We start from the raw sequence: 17,946 nt of genomic DNA on the forward strand, positions 1-17,946 counted from the left end.
GATTAGCATGCATTCACTCCTACCACAATGCGCCTGACCTATGGGCCTGGTCATTTGTACTTAAGTGGTGCATACATTCCACGGGTATGGCCACTGCAGTCTAGGCTAGGGGCATGATGGCAGGATGTGCCATGGTGTCTACACAGCCCAACTTCTCCAGCATACAGTTTTCCACCATAGTCACAATGTACTTCAGGCCTGCCCCTGCCCTATCTCCATGGAGGTTACAACCCCCTTGCCAGGATCTTAGTTAGCTGGACAGATTATCTGGTTCATTGTTTGAAGGTACACCACTGTGGGGCTGCCAGAAACTGCCATTCTGAAGGCCTGTCACCTAGGCCTCACCAATACCTGATCAGCTAAAAGAACTATTGGGTTGATTACGGTCTTCTGCAACCTCTGGAAAATAGGTCATGATCCAAAACATTAAATGTACCATGGAACACTGTGAAGGCCACCATCAACAAGTGGAGAAAATGGAGCACCACATGGACATTACCAAGAAGAGGATATCCCTCTAAAATTGACAAAAGGACAAGAAGAAATCTTATCAGGGAGGCTAGGAAGAGACCTATGGCAGAATTAAAGGAGCTAGAGGAATATCTGGCAAGAACTGGTCACTCCTTGCATGTGAAACAGTCTCTCGTATTCTTCACATGTCTGGGCTTTTCAGCTGGGACTGGGCCGCTAGTCAAGATAGAGGGAATCATGGATAGCTCCAATTTAATTTTAAGCTTCTAATTTAATTTTTGGCACAAAACCTGCAGGCCTGAATCTGACGAAAAATTTCACCATCCAGCACAATAATGCCCAAAGCACAAATCCAAGTCAACAAAGAAATGGCTTCAGAATAAGAAGATCAACTTTTCATAACGGCCTGATCAGATCCCAGAACTAAATCCTATTGAAAACCTGTGGAATGAGTTGAAGAGGGCTGTGCACAGGAGATCCCATCATAAATTGATAGATCTGGAGCATTTTTGCACGGAAGAGTGGAATAAAACTGCCAAATCAAGATGTGCCAAATCAAGCTGGTAGACTCTTACCCAAAAAGAGTAAGTGCTGTGCAATGTTACAGCAAAGGGTGCTGTAACATTGCAATTGTTAAGGGATGTGAATACTTAAGCAACCAGATTGTTGTAACTTTGTGACAATCCCTGTGTTACCAGGAAAATGAGGACACGGGATACAGGTGTGACACAACTCAAAAAAAAAGATTTTAATGTAACAGAAGCTTGCTTTTCAGCCTTGTTCATCAAAATCACACGCACGCAAGCCATCCGGCCTGCCACTTACTCCACCAGACACTCTTTCTCGATTATGATGTAATTACTCTCACGCACTGAGAGCTTGCAGCTGATATACAGCATGGGGTGTTCCTCCCCCTCCACCATCTAGGACAACACAGCCCCCAGTCCCCTGTCCAATGTGTCCCTCTGTAAAACAATTGGGAGATAGAAGACAGGAGAATGTAAGAGTGGTCCACCATAAATTGCAGCTTTTACCTGAGTGAAGGCTTGTTGGCATGGCTCCGTCCACTGGACTAGAAACTGTCTCACTTCCTTTTTGTCTTGGGTCTTGGGCAGGCCACAATTGCTGCTGTCTTATCAATTTGGGGACACACCTCCCATGGCCTAAGTGGAAGCCCAGATCACGTACTTCCACCTGTCCAATTGCACACTTGGGCCCTCCCCACCCTCCGTCGTCGAAGGTCCAGGCAACGCCTCCCCCCGCCAACACTGCGCCCACACCGTATTGCGCTACTGCAGGGCCCATCCACATATATTCCCCTTAACAATGCCTGCAATGCTGGCCAATTTGTTCTCAAAATTAGTGGATGGGTGAGGCGAAGTCTAACCCCTGCCTCTGTTTTATGCTTTTGTACCTGGAATTGAATTATGACGGGCACTAGTGGATATGCATGCACATCCCCATGCACACACTTCACCACACGTGCTGTATCCAATATCTCCAGACCTTGAACCATGCCTTGGTGAATTGAGTTTTGTTTACAGCCCGAATCCACCAATGTACGGTATATACCCTATATACCACAGGTATGTGGTATGTCCCAGCTCAATCAAGGAAAGTCTGCAGTGCTTCACGGACCCAGACCAATGCCCCAACTTTCATCATGTGGCATTGGTCCTGAAAATGCCGGGTTCCCCACAAAGCCGACACACTTGACCAGGGCTTACTCCCACACCTGTGGCTCCAGAGGCACCGACCTGAGGAAGATGAGAGACAACAGAAGTGGGAGGGGTAGCTCGGAAAACCAAGCTCAAGGAATTGGTTTACGGGTGAACAGGTGCCCATTTCCGAGCTGCCAGGAGAGCGGGATGGCAGGTAGTGAAACGTGAGGAGGAGAGAAGGAGAAGGGGAGCTGAACCGCCTCTTCCAGTGACGCCAGACGGTGGCACTGGACCCATTCCGCCATCCCCTCCAGTAGCTGTGTGACGGACTGCTCCAGTACCACTAGGTCGACTACATCCTCAGTGCTGCGCTCCTCTGCCAGTAATCACCGTCAACAGGTGTCTCGGAACTCTTGGGCAAATGAGAACGGGCAGCCAAGCTCACTGAGCGCCAGCAAGCGGAACCACTGATGGTGCTGTTAGGGGGACCGGATCCTTTCTTTGTCTACACTTTGGCCTTTCCATCACTTTGACAGAGATTAATCTTGGTTCCAGAACTTTTGTGGCTCATGTCTGTATTTCTTTGTGAATTCCAATCTGGCCTTCAGATTCTTACTGCTGATGAGCATCTTTGCATCTTGTGGTATGGCCTTCTTGGAAGTCTTCTTCAAGTGGTGGATTGTGATACCTTCACCCCTACCATACGGAGATTGTTGGTCATGTCGCTGACTGTTGCTTTTTGGTTTTTCTTCACAGTTCTCACAATGTTTCTGTCATCAACTGCTGTTGTTTTCCTTGGCCAGCCTGTTTCATGTGTGGTTGTTAGTACACCAGTGGTTTCCTTCTTTATCAGGACATTCCTAATTGTTGTATTGGCTATGCCCAACGCTTGTGCAATGGCTCTGATTGATTTTCCGTCTTTCCTCAGTTTCAAAATGGCTTGCTTTTCTCTCATAGACAGCTCTCTGGTGTTCTTTTTATAATAATAATAATAATGCATTTTATTTACTGGCGCCTTTCAAAAAACACAAGGTCACCTCACAAGCAGGCAAAAAATACAAATACAAATCACTACACAAGACAAAGGCACACAACAAACACTCAGCATATACAAATAAAATACAGTAAAGACTCAGTAGATTATTATAGACTATTATAGAAAAGCCTGAATAAAAAGATATGTCTTAAGACGCTTTTTAAAAGTCCGCAGGCAGTCGCTGTTACGAATATCAAGGGGAAGGGAATTCCATAGGCGAGGGGCAGCATAGCTAAAAGATCTGGCAACCATAGTAGTTAGTCGAATCCGAGGTACCACAAGAGAAATTGAAGATGAGGATCTGAGAGCACATGGAGGGGTGTAAACATGAAGAAGTTGAGTAAGGTATTGGGGTGCAAGATTATGAAGTGCCTTGTAAGTAAGTAACAGGATCTTGTATTCAACTCGATACCTTACTGCAACTGCTGAAGAACTGGAGAAATGTGCTCAGTAGAAGGTGTTCTAGAAAGAATACGTGCTGCAGAATTCTGAACCAACTGAAGCTTATATAGCAATTTAGATGGAACACCAGTGAGAAGGGCATTACAATAATTTTTGGTTTTTTGATTTTTTAAATTTTTTAACAACAAATGCAGTCTTCACAGGAGAGAACAGCATACCTACAGTGAAGCATGGTAGTGGCAGCATCATGCTATGGGGCTGCTTCTCTTTAGCTATGACTGGGGTTATTCCACCAAGGAATGGCTTCAGAAGAAGAAGATGTTTTGAAATGGCCCAGTCAGAGCCCAGATCTAAATCCTATTGAAAACCTGTGGAATGACTTTAAGTGGGCTGTGTACAGGAAATACCCTCACAGCTGGATAGATCTGGAGCATTTTTGCAAGGAAGATTGGAATAAAATTGCAAAATCAAGATGCGTTAAACTGGTAAACCTGTACCCAAAAAACTGAATGTTGTATTACAAGCAAAAGATGCTTCAGCAAAGTATTAGTTAAAGGGTGTACACTAGGGGTATAATAATACATCGTGACATGATGCATCATGGAAATGTGAGAGTCATATTGTGAAAACCAGCATTCTGTTAATTATGCATGTAATGCAGTTGCACTGTTTGAACACCAGAGGTCCCAATCTGAGAGCATCCATAGAGAGCATGCTGGTCACATATTCATGTTCTTTCTTGAAGAGCCTGCGAGATCTGTACTTGTGAAGTCCAGTAGCCTGATAGCTCTAGATTGCAATGACCAACATGCATTATGCATTATAAGGTTACACAACCAAGTTAAAATGAGCTCTACAGTAGCTTCCAAACAACACCAAAGGCTGCAGAAACCAGACATTTTAGCCAACTTTGGAGCTTTATTTCTGCTGCGTAAGCTCATTATGTTTCAGTCAATCAAGTTCTCAGGTCAGACAATTTGTTTATTCAATCAAAATATTTGGGAGAATTTATAAATTTATTTATTTATTTTTAAGATATGGTGAACCAGTAGTACAATATTACCTCTGCAACCATTTTTTATTTATTTAGTTTGATCCAGACAAAAATGCACATTGTTTTGCATTGTTTATGTTTCAGAAATAAAAAAAAGGTCTTTAGTCTTTTCAGTCATAATTTTTCTTCATTCAAATTTTGTTCACAATATTCTGAAAAGTGAAATCGTGAAGCCAGTATTGTGAATCGAATCAAATAATGACCGGAGTGTATCATTACACCTGTAGTGTGCACATTTGTGCAACCAGGTTATTATGAGTTTTTTCTTTTTCTTTTTTCCCCTAAAACATTTCTAGTTGATTCTCACTTGAATTTTTTTGCCTGCTATATCACATTAAATGTGAAAATGATACAACATGATTTATGTTGGTTTTATTTTATTTACAACAGAAAAATCTGCCATTTCAACAGGGGTGTGTAGAATTTTTATATCCACTGCCTTTGATTCTATTTAGTGCTCAAAATATATATTATATTCATATATGTTTTTGTATTTGGATTTAAAATGGAAGTATCTGAAAGTTGGGGGGGGTCTGAATGTTTTTTTTTTTTCTGAATGAAAATATTTCTTAAATAATTTTCTTGTTGTAATATACAAAAAACTAGCCATATTTTAGACAAGAGTAGACAAAACCACACTCTTTGTTGATAGGTTGTCTGATTGAGCATGCCCCTAGTCAGAATGAGAGAACAAGTGGAGGACATTAGCTAGCTAGCTTGCTACAATGTCAGCATGGACATACAAACAACACCTAGCTCTGTTCCTTAGCCCCAACCAGCCTCTCCGGACACAGAAAAGCTTTAGTAAGTCTCGGTCATTACTTAGCCTGCCTGCAGCAAGAACTTGCAGGCAACTGTGCATGAGGCCCTTGCCAATGACAAGCAAGCTCAGGTTGGCCTTAAGCAATTCCTCAAGAAACACCAAAATGGTTTTGGGTAAACTTCTTTCAACCTACCCCAGCTTTTTTGATGCCATGCCAGTGGTGCTGACTGTGTTTAAACACACAGTGATATTTGGGGCCTCAACCACTATATGCAAGAACTCTTCCTCCATGTTGAAGAACCTATTATCTGAGCACAGAGGAAATATGTTTCTGCACTGACAAAAAGCCCATTTTATCCAGCTGGCCTTCGAGAGGAACTTAACCAGAAAATTTTGTGCAGAGTGGAACAAGCTACTTCCAACTCTACTGAGTGAAGGCAAGATGAAATTTTTTTTTTTTTTTTTACATTTTAATAGGCTATTAATAGCTGGTTGTATTTGGTTAGTTGCTTATATTTTTTGTGTTAAAGGTTGTGTTACAGATGTAACCTAGCCTAGCCTAACCTATAAAATGATGCAACTCTTAAGCAGTAGGCTGCAGTGTGTAGGCCGTGGGGTTATGTGTGTTTTGCGCAGTTGGGTAACATCACTGCCCCCATTCTGAATTTCATATGTCATCTCATGGGTTCCCAGCTGGAACCAGTTCTGTCTGGTAGTCCTGGTTAAGGTTGAGGTGGATCTGGAGCCAATCCCAGGAACAGTAGGCAGTAATGCACCCTGGATGGGACACCAATCAGGACACCACAAATACACATTCACGCACTCATTCACACACAATACATGCCAAGGGGTGATTTAGCAAAGCCAAGCTACTGGCATGTTTTTAGGAGGTGGGACAGTTCTTATAACCAAACAAATGTATTATGTTAGGAAAAAAAAAAGCACAGGCTATGCTGTTAAAGGAACATAGGGAATATATTTATTAACAGTTATTATACAGATGAAAAAGCTGAGGTGAATATTAAGAGGAGGCATGCCAACCAAACTATAGTTATGAACATATTATGTAACGTTTTTAGGTCTCCTAACACTCCTGCTTCATAGTCTGGTCCACAAAAAAATCTTCTAAGCATTTATGCTTATGCTATTCATTATAAGGCATTATGCTTGGCATATAACATTTATAATGTACAGTATTATGTATGGAGAACCTGTAGAAATCTAATGAAATCTTTTGTTTTACTATGTACTGTGTACTTTCTAATGCTGCTATGTATCTAATATCCTTTGTCTTGTGGGTCAGTGCTAATACAGTATATGTTATATGTTTAGACCTGAAGCTAGCTAAACTACATTTCATTATACTGTATACCCATGTACAGTATATGTATGATGACAATAAAGTTGAACTGAATCAAATTTAATGAATATAAGCGATTATTCATTTATTATGTTTTTATTCGTTTATTTTAATAACAAAAATGTAATAACACTTTCCCTCACAACCAATTTTGCTTTACAGATAAATTTATGCATTTGTTTATGCAGTTAATTCATGAATATACCCATACTGTATGATCATACAGTATATTCTGAATAATGCATTCATTTGAATTTCAGAAAGTAATTAATAAACATAACTGTGATCTTTTAACAAAATTGTAACAAATGTAACAACACAATTGTAACATTTGAATGAACACTGCAAATACAGAAATAATCAAACCATCAAAAAAATTCTAAATTCACTTTTCCTTTTTTTTTTTAATCACTGTAGACATACATGTATAATGTTTATTAGAAACCATTTAACTACCTGAGAATCACTTTTATTTAGACTGATTACATATTTAGATGATAGTAAGTAAGGATGAGCCTTTTTTCATTATAAAAAAAAAGAGAGACATAAGAAAAAGAAAAAGACAGACATAACTGGCGCTCAAGATATCACCTGAGCAATAACATGAGTGATTACGAATTGATTTTTTTCATCGCTAAGTTGTTTAGGCGGATTTTCTTCAGAAATGCCAAAAGATTTACAGTGACATTTTGGAAGTTTTTTCTCATTTAATATTGAAGTTATTCTTCAGACTAATAAGCGCCTGCTCTTTAGTGATTTTCTTCCATTCATCTGGATACACAGCTGATTCTGCTTTATAACTTTCAGCAAATTGCTTATTGAATGTCACAAGCACATACTTCCAGTAATCTGAGGCCTTCATAGACATGTCAGGTGCAATATGCCAGTCTGGGTAGTACTTCTTGTAGTCTTTGCAGAGATGAGGTTCGAAATTTGTTTCTTGACTTTGAAACGTTCCATTCCCATGTACACTAGATGTACAGATCTCTTCACAGAGAGTATTAGTCTTTGCATTTAGGAAACCGCAAAGTCCTTTTGGTCTGTGCACAGCTACGTGGTGTTGTTGATGATTCTTTCCTCCTGCCTCACATGGTGTTTTGCAAAAGGGACATTTCTTCCCACATCCTAACACCCTCTTAAAGAGCTCGTTTTGGGGCTTCACAGACACATTGTTGAGTGTCTCTTTGATATCAGTTGACCTGGAGATTTCCTCTGTTAGCTGTCGTTTCATGTCATCTATACATTCATAGAGACTTTTGGTGAAGGGAGCACAACAGCTTGTATTCTGAAAGAGGACCCCTTCCACTGTGTTCATGGATATTGAGATGACACGGCTCATAGATTTGCAAAAGTTCTGGATCAACCTTGTTGTACCTCCTGCATTATTGGGCAAAGGAGACCCATTGTCATCAAGCTTAGAAGCTTCCATTTCTTTCATGATCCTCTTCATTATGATGTCCAACTTCTTCATTTTTAAATTTTGCAGAGATATGTCCTTGGACAGGCATTTAACTACATGATTGTATATCCAATCTTTCATAAAAGTGTCATATTGCAGAATGTAATTTTTAAAATCATCAAAGTTTGATTTTTCCAGTAGCTCCTTTTGAATTGTGTATTGAAACAGCACTCGAGAGCTATACTCAGTTGGGTTGTTTAGCAGAACTGCATCAACAATGTCAGGTCCAAGGGACTGGTTAATGTACTCAGTCACTGCTGGCTTGAGACAGAGCTGAGTGAAGTCTCGTGCTTTCCTTTGACACTGGTCCCTCTCTCTGTACAAATCAATGAAATCAGAGAGATACTGACTCTTAAATTTCTGCAAGTGTTTAAAGGGATCTTGCTCAGTGAGGAATTTCCTGTGCATCATAAGGAATTTCCTAGAGGCAATGCCACAAATGTGCAATTTAAGGTCAAGTTCAAATTTTGTATTTATTTTTGAACCTGAATGTTGGAGCTGTTCATCAATTTCCTCTAGCACATCTTTTGTGAAGGTGTTTTGGTAATCACATTTTTCTTGTGCATGCTGCTGAATGATTTTATCGCAGTACTTAATTACAGCATTTGCAGTAATCTCTAAATCTTGCTTTGCGCTACGCTGTGTGAAGAAACTTTGTAATTTCATTACAAATTTTACATGTTTCTCTTTGACCTGGAATTCCCCTCGGCCATACTGTGTCAAATCTTGAACATCGTGAAAGGTTTCGTTGACATTACGATTGACTAAACTTGCTCGCAGTTGCCTCAAAACATCAGAAGGAACATCCTTTTCTTTTAGACCAGTGATGTTTGCCACCTCTCTTTTCCACATTCTCTCAAAATCAGCTCTGAGGTCCTCATCAGAAACTTCATCTTTCTGATCTTTGTAAATTTTCACGAGTTGAAGGACTTGGCACTCAATCATTGCAGTTTGCTTTCTGTGAATGTCTTCTACTATCTTCTTGTTACTCCTCATCTCAAGAGCAGCATCTAATGTTTTTCTCACTTCATCCTTCATTTCTTTCTCCAGAAATCTAATGTTATTAGCAAAATCAGCTTTGTACTTTTCCACCAAGTATACATGGCGGTCTTTCTTTTTGTAGTAGTCTTTTAGTTTTTCATCAATTATCTTTTTTTGAGAGGTAATCTCTTTGTATGCTTTCTCTATAAGTGCCTCAACAACCTCATTTGTACCATTTTTTTCATTGTTAGACATCTGAACTATTTCAGTTGTAAGCCAAGATTGAATATGTCTTCTGAAAGACCACTCCCAGTCTGAAAACTCTTTGCAAAGGTTGTCATACGCATGGGCCACAAGACTGTTTCTGAAACTAAAGATGAAGTTCTCAAACTTCACTGCCCTCCACAAGCTACTCATCCATTGCAGAAACTCTGGGATCTGAGAGGGTTCTTCATCCTTTCTTGCTTTAAGGATACCCAAGAGGGTTTTCTTAAAATCAAACACAGCCACACTGTAGCCTGCATTAACTTGTGCCATTGGTGGTGTGCCATGCCATAGGCCTGGTATATACCAATTATTCTTTTCCACATCATAATCCAAGACATCAGTGAACTTCTTCACACTGGGCTTCTTTTCCATCTCAGCTGCAATCATTGTCATCTCATTTAGTTGGTCAAAGAGCTGTTTTCGTTCGGTCAGGTTTTTGTTATATGCTGATACACCAGCAACATTTTGGTGAACAAAATGACAAACTGTTTTTTTACCAAGTTCTGTCATCCGTAAAAAAGCATGAACTGCTATCTGCAAGACATCCTTCATCTCTGTCGAATTCTCCATTGCTATATTGATGATGGTTACATCACTAAGACCAATCACAAATGTGGCCAATTCATTGTCATGCTCATAACTGTCTTCCAGTTGTGCCAGTGCTGGTGATTTCAAACCCTCTGTATCAATCAGAAGGATAAAGTCACAAAGTAACTCTTCCTTCAAGTCTTTACCCACAGGAAGGAAAATCATGTACGCTCCACGTGTGCATCGTCCACTGCCCACTGCAAACTGAACTCCAAACATGGTGTTGAGCAGTGTTGATTTACCAGTACTCTGAACCCCTAACACCGTCAGAACCAGCAAACGGCTCTTCTCCCCAACCATCCTGTGAAGCTCCATGAGAACATCACTCACCCATTTCTCTGGGATATTTGATGCATCTCCATCAAGTAGTTCAAGAGGAAACCCAGCCAGAAGCATTTTGGCAGCCAGAGTAGGGAGATTGAGAATTTCGTCAGACATTTTGGTTGAACCAAATGAAGCAGCCTCATAGATTAGTCCCATTTCTCTCATGTAATGCTCTATGCCAAGAGAACAATCAAGAAGCTCCTGGTCTAATTGGGCTATGGCATCTCTGTCTTTCTTTTGTTCACACTCTCTGTATTTGCGTTGAAGATTTGACATGTGTTTGCGTGATTGCATGTCCATCTTTAGTCCCATCCATTTCAGAAAGAAGGCTCGCTCAGTGTTATCAAAGGTTGACATAGCTTTTATGAAGACATCCATTGCTCTTGTCATTTTGCACTGGCTTTGTTTTTTACAAATTTCATCTTTTTCTTTTTGAAGTTGAACCTTATACTCCTCCAAGCTCATTTCTCCTGAATTTTTTAATCTACATTGCTCTTTTTCTATTTTAGCCAGTGATTTCCAATTTTCACCTTGTAGTGGCAACTGTGTCTTTTTATAGTCCGTTATTTGACGAACTCCAATAGTTTTCATGACTTTCTCTGCCATTTCTTCTGCTGATATTGAGGCTTTGTTTTCACTTTCATCAATGCCAAGACCTAATTGCTGAGCAATGTTCTTCATGGACTCGATGTTACATGATGTGTGACACTCACGTAAGAGAACAGTCTTAATGGCAGAATTGATTGTCTTTGCAAAAGTAGCCAAATTCACTTTTTGGCTTTTCTTAATTATGTGGTCTCTTTCCAGTTGCAGAGTATCAATTAGTGTTTCAATAGATGACTTCACATTCTGGTTCATATTTCTCTTAGCATTGACCACAAGAAAGATTTTGGACTTAATTCCTTGTAAAGAGGCGAACAGCCTTTGCTCATTTTCATTAACACTGTCCAGGAACACAAAGACAGCTGTTGACACCTGAGTAAGGAAACTGAATTGGGTTTCAAATGTGCAAACATCTCCTCTTAAATTAGCAATAGCCACTGCCTCAGGAAAGACGTCAATGCTATTTTTTCCACATGGCAGATTCCAGCATATTTCAACCATGCCATTAGCGATTACCCTGGGAGCAGATCCTCCAATCATTTCTCGATGAGAAAAGAAGTCATGGTGCTGCTCTGAATTGTTAAGCCCTTGGTTCAAAACCTGTGATTTGGACAAGCTGCTGTTACTTAACCTCACAAATGATATCAAGGGAATTTCTGCATGAACAACATTGTCTTCAACAAACTCTTTAGATTCTGACATTGAATGGGGACGCCATTCTTTCAGGATACCTCGAAGCGCCCATAACATTAGAGTGCACTGATTATATACACCTTGAGGCAACACAAATGGCACTGCAAACTGACACACTGACATTTTCAGTGCAATTTCTTGTTGGAGAAAACTGTCTGCACAGAAAAAGAGGGCAGTGTGAAGATCTAGAAGGTTAAAGCTACAATCATTGTCTTCTTCACTAAACAAGTCATCTCCATCCTTTTCACAAAGTGCAGATAGTAAAGATCTTGATTTCGAATTAACCATCAGTAACTTTCTTAGGAAGGCCCATGTTATTGCTTCCAGTGAGTCAATCTCTTCATCAGACACAGTGGCACTGTTGATTTCCAGTAAAGACCTCAGGGTCAGCTTGTTTGGGTAGTACTTTTCAAGTCCCAGTGTTTTCAAAAATGAAAGAAGGCCATCTGAAAATAAAAACAAATTTTATTGTAATACTAATGATATGTGGTGATAAATTATAAATGTCACAAATCTACATCAAACACATAATATTCTGTAACATTTGGTAACATTTATATTTATTGCTTTTGGCAGATGCCTTTATCCACAGCGACTTACAGAAGTGCTTACTAATCTCTATCAAAGATATATGTGTCCCATGCCACCCCCTGATGTTGCATGAGCAGCAGTTTGAAAAGATGCAGTTGGCTGGCTTTGCATGCCTTGGTGGAAGCACGTGATAATCCTTGCCCTCCCTGGTCAGTAGCTGCCGTGTGATAGAGGAGAGCTGCCTAATGGGTGAGAATTGGCCTCCTCTTTTCAGCTAAATTGCGCGTAGTGATCAGCCTAAGAGAGAGAGAGCTTCTGTCTTTTACAGTCCATCCCGTTTGCCCGTTGGACCCAGAGAGAGCGAACAAAGGCTGATGGTCCTTTTGATGGTTCACGGGGCGACGTATAGCCATCTTATGTACTTTAGTTTGCTGTAAAGTACTTTAATAAAATTGTGCACCCTATTTGTGGATGCATGGTACCTACAATGTCTTCTGTGAATCTATGGTTGGTCACTGAAGCACTGAAAGTGCTGGAACCGTGTTGTAAATGTTAGGATTTTTCTTCTTGTTATTATTATTTTTATTATTTTCTTTCTGCCTTAGAATGAATTGTGCAGACAGGCAAGTGAGATAGGCCCGATTGGCCCAGTGGTGATGCTAGAGTACAAGTGTTTATGTTTTGCTCCATATGCCATAAACCATGAGCCAAACAAAATTCTTTTTGCCTCGCATTTCTTGGGTTCTCCCAAATAAAAAAGCCCAAGAACCATTTAGCTCTGCCCAGTTAGATTTTTATGTTATTTTACATATCTGTATGTGTTAATTTGTAAGTGGATTGTGCACTGTGCTAATCTGTAAGTGGATTTTTGATGATGACCTAATTAATTACAAAACATGGCCACCATCGTCAATCAGATGTCAGCAGGCATTTGTCAGGTATAACATTTGAGCTATCATCATGAAACGTGAATAATTGTTTCAGGTTCAGTTTTTGCCCAAAAAAAAAACATCTCTTGAATCTTGAAATCTCTTGAAATCTCTTGAAAAATAAGATGTAGAAAGAAATTTTGTTTCTGAAACTATAGAAAATTGCCTTTTGAACCATTCAGCCACACCCACTCAAATTTATGATTTGCATAATCATAAAATGAACCAAACTGGAAATACATGTTCAGTACATGTAGACGTCTGAGGACTTCTGCAAAGGTTGGGGTGTGGTCATACATAGGGGTGGAGTTTAGGTTCAAATTTCTCAAGAACCATAAGGCTGATCAAGCTGAAATTTAGTATGGTGCATCTATGTGCTAATCTGTAAGTGGATGTTTCATGATCCCTAATTGCTGAAAAAGCAGGGCTGCCACTGGCCAATCAAGTTTTAGCAGGCATTTGTCAAGGTTCCCATTAAGCCATTAACTTGAACTATCATAGAACTTGAATGGTAGTTTCAGTGAGGGACCTCATATTCATAGGGGTTGGGGTTAAATTCAAACAGCCATTTCTCAAGAACCAACGGTCCAGTTGAGCCGAAATGCATTGGTGTGATGCACTGATCTGCTAATCTGTAACTGGATTTTTAATCATCACTAAACTAAACAACTAGCATTGAGCTATCATCACAAAATTTGATGAGTATCTTCATATATGGTCTCTAAATGGTTCTGTGTATCTTGGCAATAACTGGCCAGTTGGGGTGCTATTTGTGAGGAGTGCTTTGACCCCATGCATCGCCAAATTTGGCTATATTATTATTATTATCATTGGCATAGAAAGATGCTTCATTTTTGCTGCAACTTGAATTTGCACACATGGCGGAGTAGTCAAGGCAGTCTCCACAGAGTGTAGCTAGCCTAACATTGCCGAGTGTTCTATTGTAAACTGCATCATGTCTTACCGGCAGTTAACAAAGACTAACAGAGAAGATGTTATTCACGAAAATACACACATTTTAAATTTTAATCACAATTACACCTGCAAGGTTATTTCAGTATATGTGCAACAGTAACGGAGCTAATAAGCTAACAAAAATAATGTCCATTAATATGTAACTGCCCGGGGTGAGTTAAAGAGGTGGATATCAATAACCCAAAATTAGTCAATAACACTGGATATATATCGCTAACTTTATTTTTGAGGAAAGCAGCAGGCTGTATATCAAATCAGCAAGCTCTGTCCATTACAAGCTGGACCGTTAATATTTGAAATGCAATCTCGAGACCAGAATATCTAAACCAACATGTAGGGTTGTTACCAAATGAACCCAATAATGAAACAAATAGCCCAACTAAACTACCCAATATGTGTAACTCAATTGAGTTAAAAGAACAACATAACTTTTTTTTACTGTGTAATAGTGGATATAAGATATGCACCATCTCTATCCCACCTCTATGATCTACCCCCATTCACCAAATTTAAACTACAATTAATTCTGATTTCCCTCTGTTATGCCATAATGTTATTAACTTCAACTCACCTCTAAGCTGGCTTGAGTCCTTCTGTGATGATCCTGATCCTGAACCAAAGTCTTTTGCTATGTACAAAATAAAATAAAAAAAGATAAATAAAAAATAAATTAAATAAATAAATAAATAAGTAAAATTAAAAAGTTGTATTTAATTATAAACACATAGCAACTTATTTAATTTAGCAGATTGCTAGCAGTAAAATCTAGGTTGAAACTGCAAATGCAATCACACACACACATGTGCATGAATATTTAAATGAATATACCATGTTGTGAAAAATACTAATATATATTTCTTACTTTTAGTGACATCTGCGTTAGAAGCCATGTTTCTTCAGCATTAGTTTGTCATTTTTTAAGACACTGATACAAATTTTCAGTTATACCTGAGGAGAAAAGAAAAGATTTGATGTGGTAAATATTATTAACTATATGCAAAGTCATGGTATGGAGGATGCAGAGCAAAAATGGTCTGTAAGTAAGAATAGCAGAGAGAGGCACTCTAAAACAATTTAATAAATACCATTAAAGCCCCTGTCATCTTATTAGCTTCTTACTATTAGCTGTAGCTTCTGTGGTTTAGTTTTGACTGCAAAAGAAAGTACAATGTTTTTGGGGTTTCTTTCTGCTTTTCTGTCAAATTCTTCTGGCTGATTTGAGTTGGACAGGACTATACACTGTAACTGTAACAGGATTGTATATGCTAGAGGTGATGGCAGGCCTACAAAATTACCAATCGGAATTAGCCATCTGCTTATGTCAGCCTCCACTGACCCCTAGCACTGAAACTAAAGTGACTTCTTTCTGCTTACTCAGCCTCTTTGAAGACCATGAGCGAAACTCCACCCAGATAGCATCTTGTATACATGTCTTCATGATGAGCAGATTTTATATGTTTTAATGATGAGCACATCTAGGCCATATTGCTTTTCAAATGAGAATTAACAGATTGAGTGAACTACAGTTGAAATAATAGCGATCTACACCTACTGTAAAATGGAAGACAAGCATTATTTTTGTCTGATTAATCTATTTTTTACAGTAATTCTTCTATTTACACATATGAACATTATTAAGCTACAATTCTTTCATTTCTGACAATGTTTTTAGCATTTATATGATAAAATCTCACATTAAAAACAAAAAATATGTTATTCTGATCTTGCAGAGCATCACCTGTGAAACTTGTCCAACATTATTTTTGCACTTTCCACAAGTTCTTTGCCACTATAAATATGTGCAATAACACAAATATACATCCCACTGCATTTCTGACTCTCATATTGTGTAAAAATTAAAGGTATTTTGGAAGTACCGCTGTCACTCCTACTCTTTTATCCAGTACTAGATAAGAGATCTCATGACCTGTCCTGTGAATAACATTGCACCAACACATATATAGTCAATTTCTCTATTTTTAAAACACTGGTATCTTGAAAATGGAACAGTAATGCAAAAGGTTTGTAGCTTCTAAAGGAAGAAAATATTTGAAGTTCAGAAAGTATTTTCATTGCTTACCACAGTCAATTACAGACTGTTAGGATGAGTTCTCATGCTGATGTCTGTGTTATTTCTGTTCTTACTGCTGCTTGTGGTCAGTATTTGTACTCAGGAGACTGTTCTACACCCTGAGATGGGTGTAGAAAGGATAGTTTTGCTTCACTATGTGCAAATGTGCAGAGCAGGTTCTGCAAGTGAAAAACAGTCTGAGGTGACATTTGGTCATGTTACATATGATAATATGCAATAAAGCATCATTATGATTTAAGACAGCATTGAATTCCTTCAAGTTCCAGTAAATACTAAGCACTTTGCTAATAAGTTGTTTTCTCCACCTTCATGTACGTATTTGTGAAAGACATGGGCATACCTTTGTTTCAAAAAGTGCTGCATGAGGGTGGGGTGACAAAAAAAAAGGAATATGGGGTAAAATAGAATATGGTTGATTTCTAGTTATATAGTTTTATATAGTTATAGAGTATTTGTGATAGGATATCTACTTATATAGTATTTGTAGATAGTATTTGTAGATTGCTTTACACAATACTCATCATCTCAAAGCAGCTTTACAGGCATTGTTCACTTTGAATGCTATGGCCTAGGTAATGGGATAAAATAAGTGTTTTATGTAGCAAAATACAGGATGTTAGAAATGCACTTGTATATGCAATAGACTACCATCATACAGTAGGAATCATTCCTGGAGAGGCTACAGATTTTTTTGTTAAATTTCATGCACAAAGTATTGGACAGAATATTTCTCTCAAGTAATGCAAAGAATTTTCCTTGCACAAATATATACATATCCCAAACACACTTTTCAAGCAAAACATTTCCCAAAAGTAAAAATTTTAAAATAATAAATATACTGGTCATAATTAGACCAAACAAATGATTTGGACACTCAAGAGTGGCTTCATTAAAGATCACAGTTATTGTGTTTTAGTATTTAATTTATCATTCTTTGTTTCTCAGAACTTCTTGACAAAGTCTGATCATGGAATCAACCAGTTTCTGTAACAATTGTGGTGGAAGTTTCCTCCAAGTTTCAACCAACAAAACTTTCAGTTCAACCACAACGGAGCATTGACAATCAGCAATTTCTTCTCCATTGCATCCCATAGATGCTCTATAGGGTTTAGGTCAGAGTTCTGGGAAGTATTCACTTGTTGTTCGAATAATTTCTTTGTTGATTTCTGTAGGTTTATATCGAAAATGCCTCTGTACACTTCTGAGTTTATGACGCCATCAGTGAACACAAGCTCACCAACACCACTGTAGGAAAACCAGCCCCAGCCACTTCTGTGCCTTTAGAGGAGTTTGGTTGGAATTTTTCTCCTGGTTTTCTCCATACAAACACTCTGCCATCAGATGCAAGTTAAATTTGGATTCATCTGAAAATAAGACGGTTCTCCAAAGGTTTCTGTCTTTCTGTGCATGTTTTTATTTTGCTAATTTCACCCTTGTTTATTCCTGAGGCTGATGAATGGTTTCTGCCGCATTACTCTTCCCTCTGTAACCATGCTCATTGATGCTGTTTTGAATATTTTGGGCTCTTGTTGTACCTTGTACATTCTGGTAATTCTTATTGATGTTTGAAGCAATTGTTGCTGATGTTTCTCACATGATTTTCTTGATTTTACTCCCAATTATCCTGCCCAATCTGCTAGTGGGCTAGTGTTCTTTCTGGGTCTGAGTGTACATTGTCTGTTTTCCTTCACAAGTCCTTCGTCTTGCTCTGGGGACAATTTTCATCCACAGAACCTGGGCTTCTTCAAAATTAAAGG

At 38.8% G+C, this 17,946-nt stretch overlaps 1 protein-coding gene across 1 annotated transcript; it reads right to left on the minus strand.

Annotated features, from left to right (window-relative positions):
* Positions 1 to 7,161: 7,161 nt before the first annotated feature.
* On the minus strand, positions 7,162 to 16,226 carry LOC113545061 (up-regulator of cell proliferation-like). The gene is made up of 4 exons (XM_053237680.1): positions 16,178 to 16,226; positions 14,960 to 15,045; positions 14,669 to 14,725; positions 7,162 to 12,108 (listed from the first exon to the last, which is right to left on the minus strand). The coding sequence occupies exons 2-4, from the start codon at positions 14,985 to 14,987 to the stop codon at positions 7,451 to 7,453; spliced, it is 4,743 nt and encodes a 1,580-aa protein (XP_053093655.1). The 5' UTR covers positions 14,988 to 15,045; positions 16,178 to 16,226; the 3' UTR covers positions 7,162 to 7,450.
* Positions 16,227 to 17,946: the final 1,720 nt, after the last annotated feature.

The sequence above is a fragment of the Pangasianodon hypophthalmus genome, chromosome 10 (assembly GCF_027358585.1).
Source record: "Pangasianodon hypophthalmus isolate fPanHyp1 chromosome 10, fPanHyp1.pri, whole genome shotgun sequence".
Classification (NCBI taxonomy): Eukaryota; Metazoa; Chordata; class Actinopteri; order Siluriformes; family Pangasiidae; genus Pangasianodon; species Pangasianodon hypophthalmus.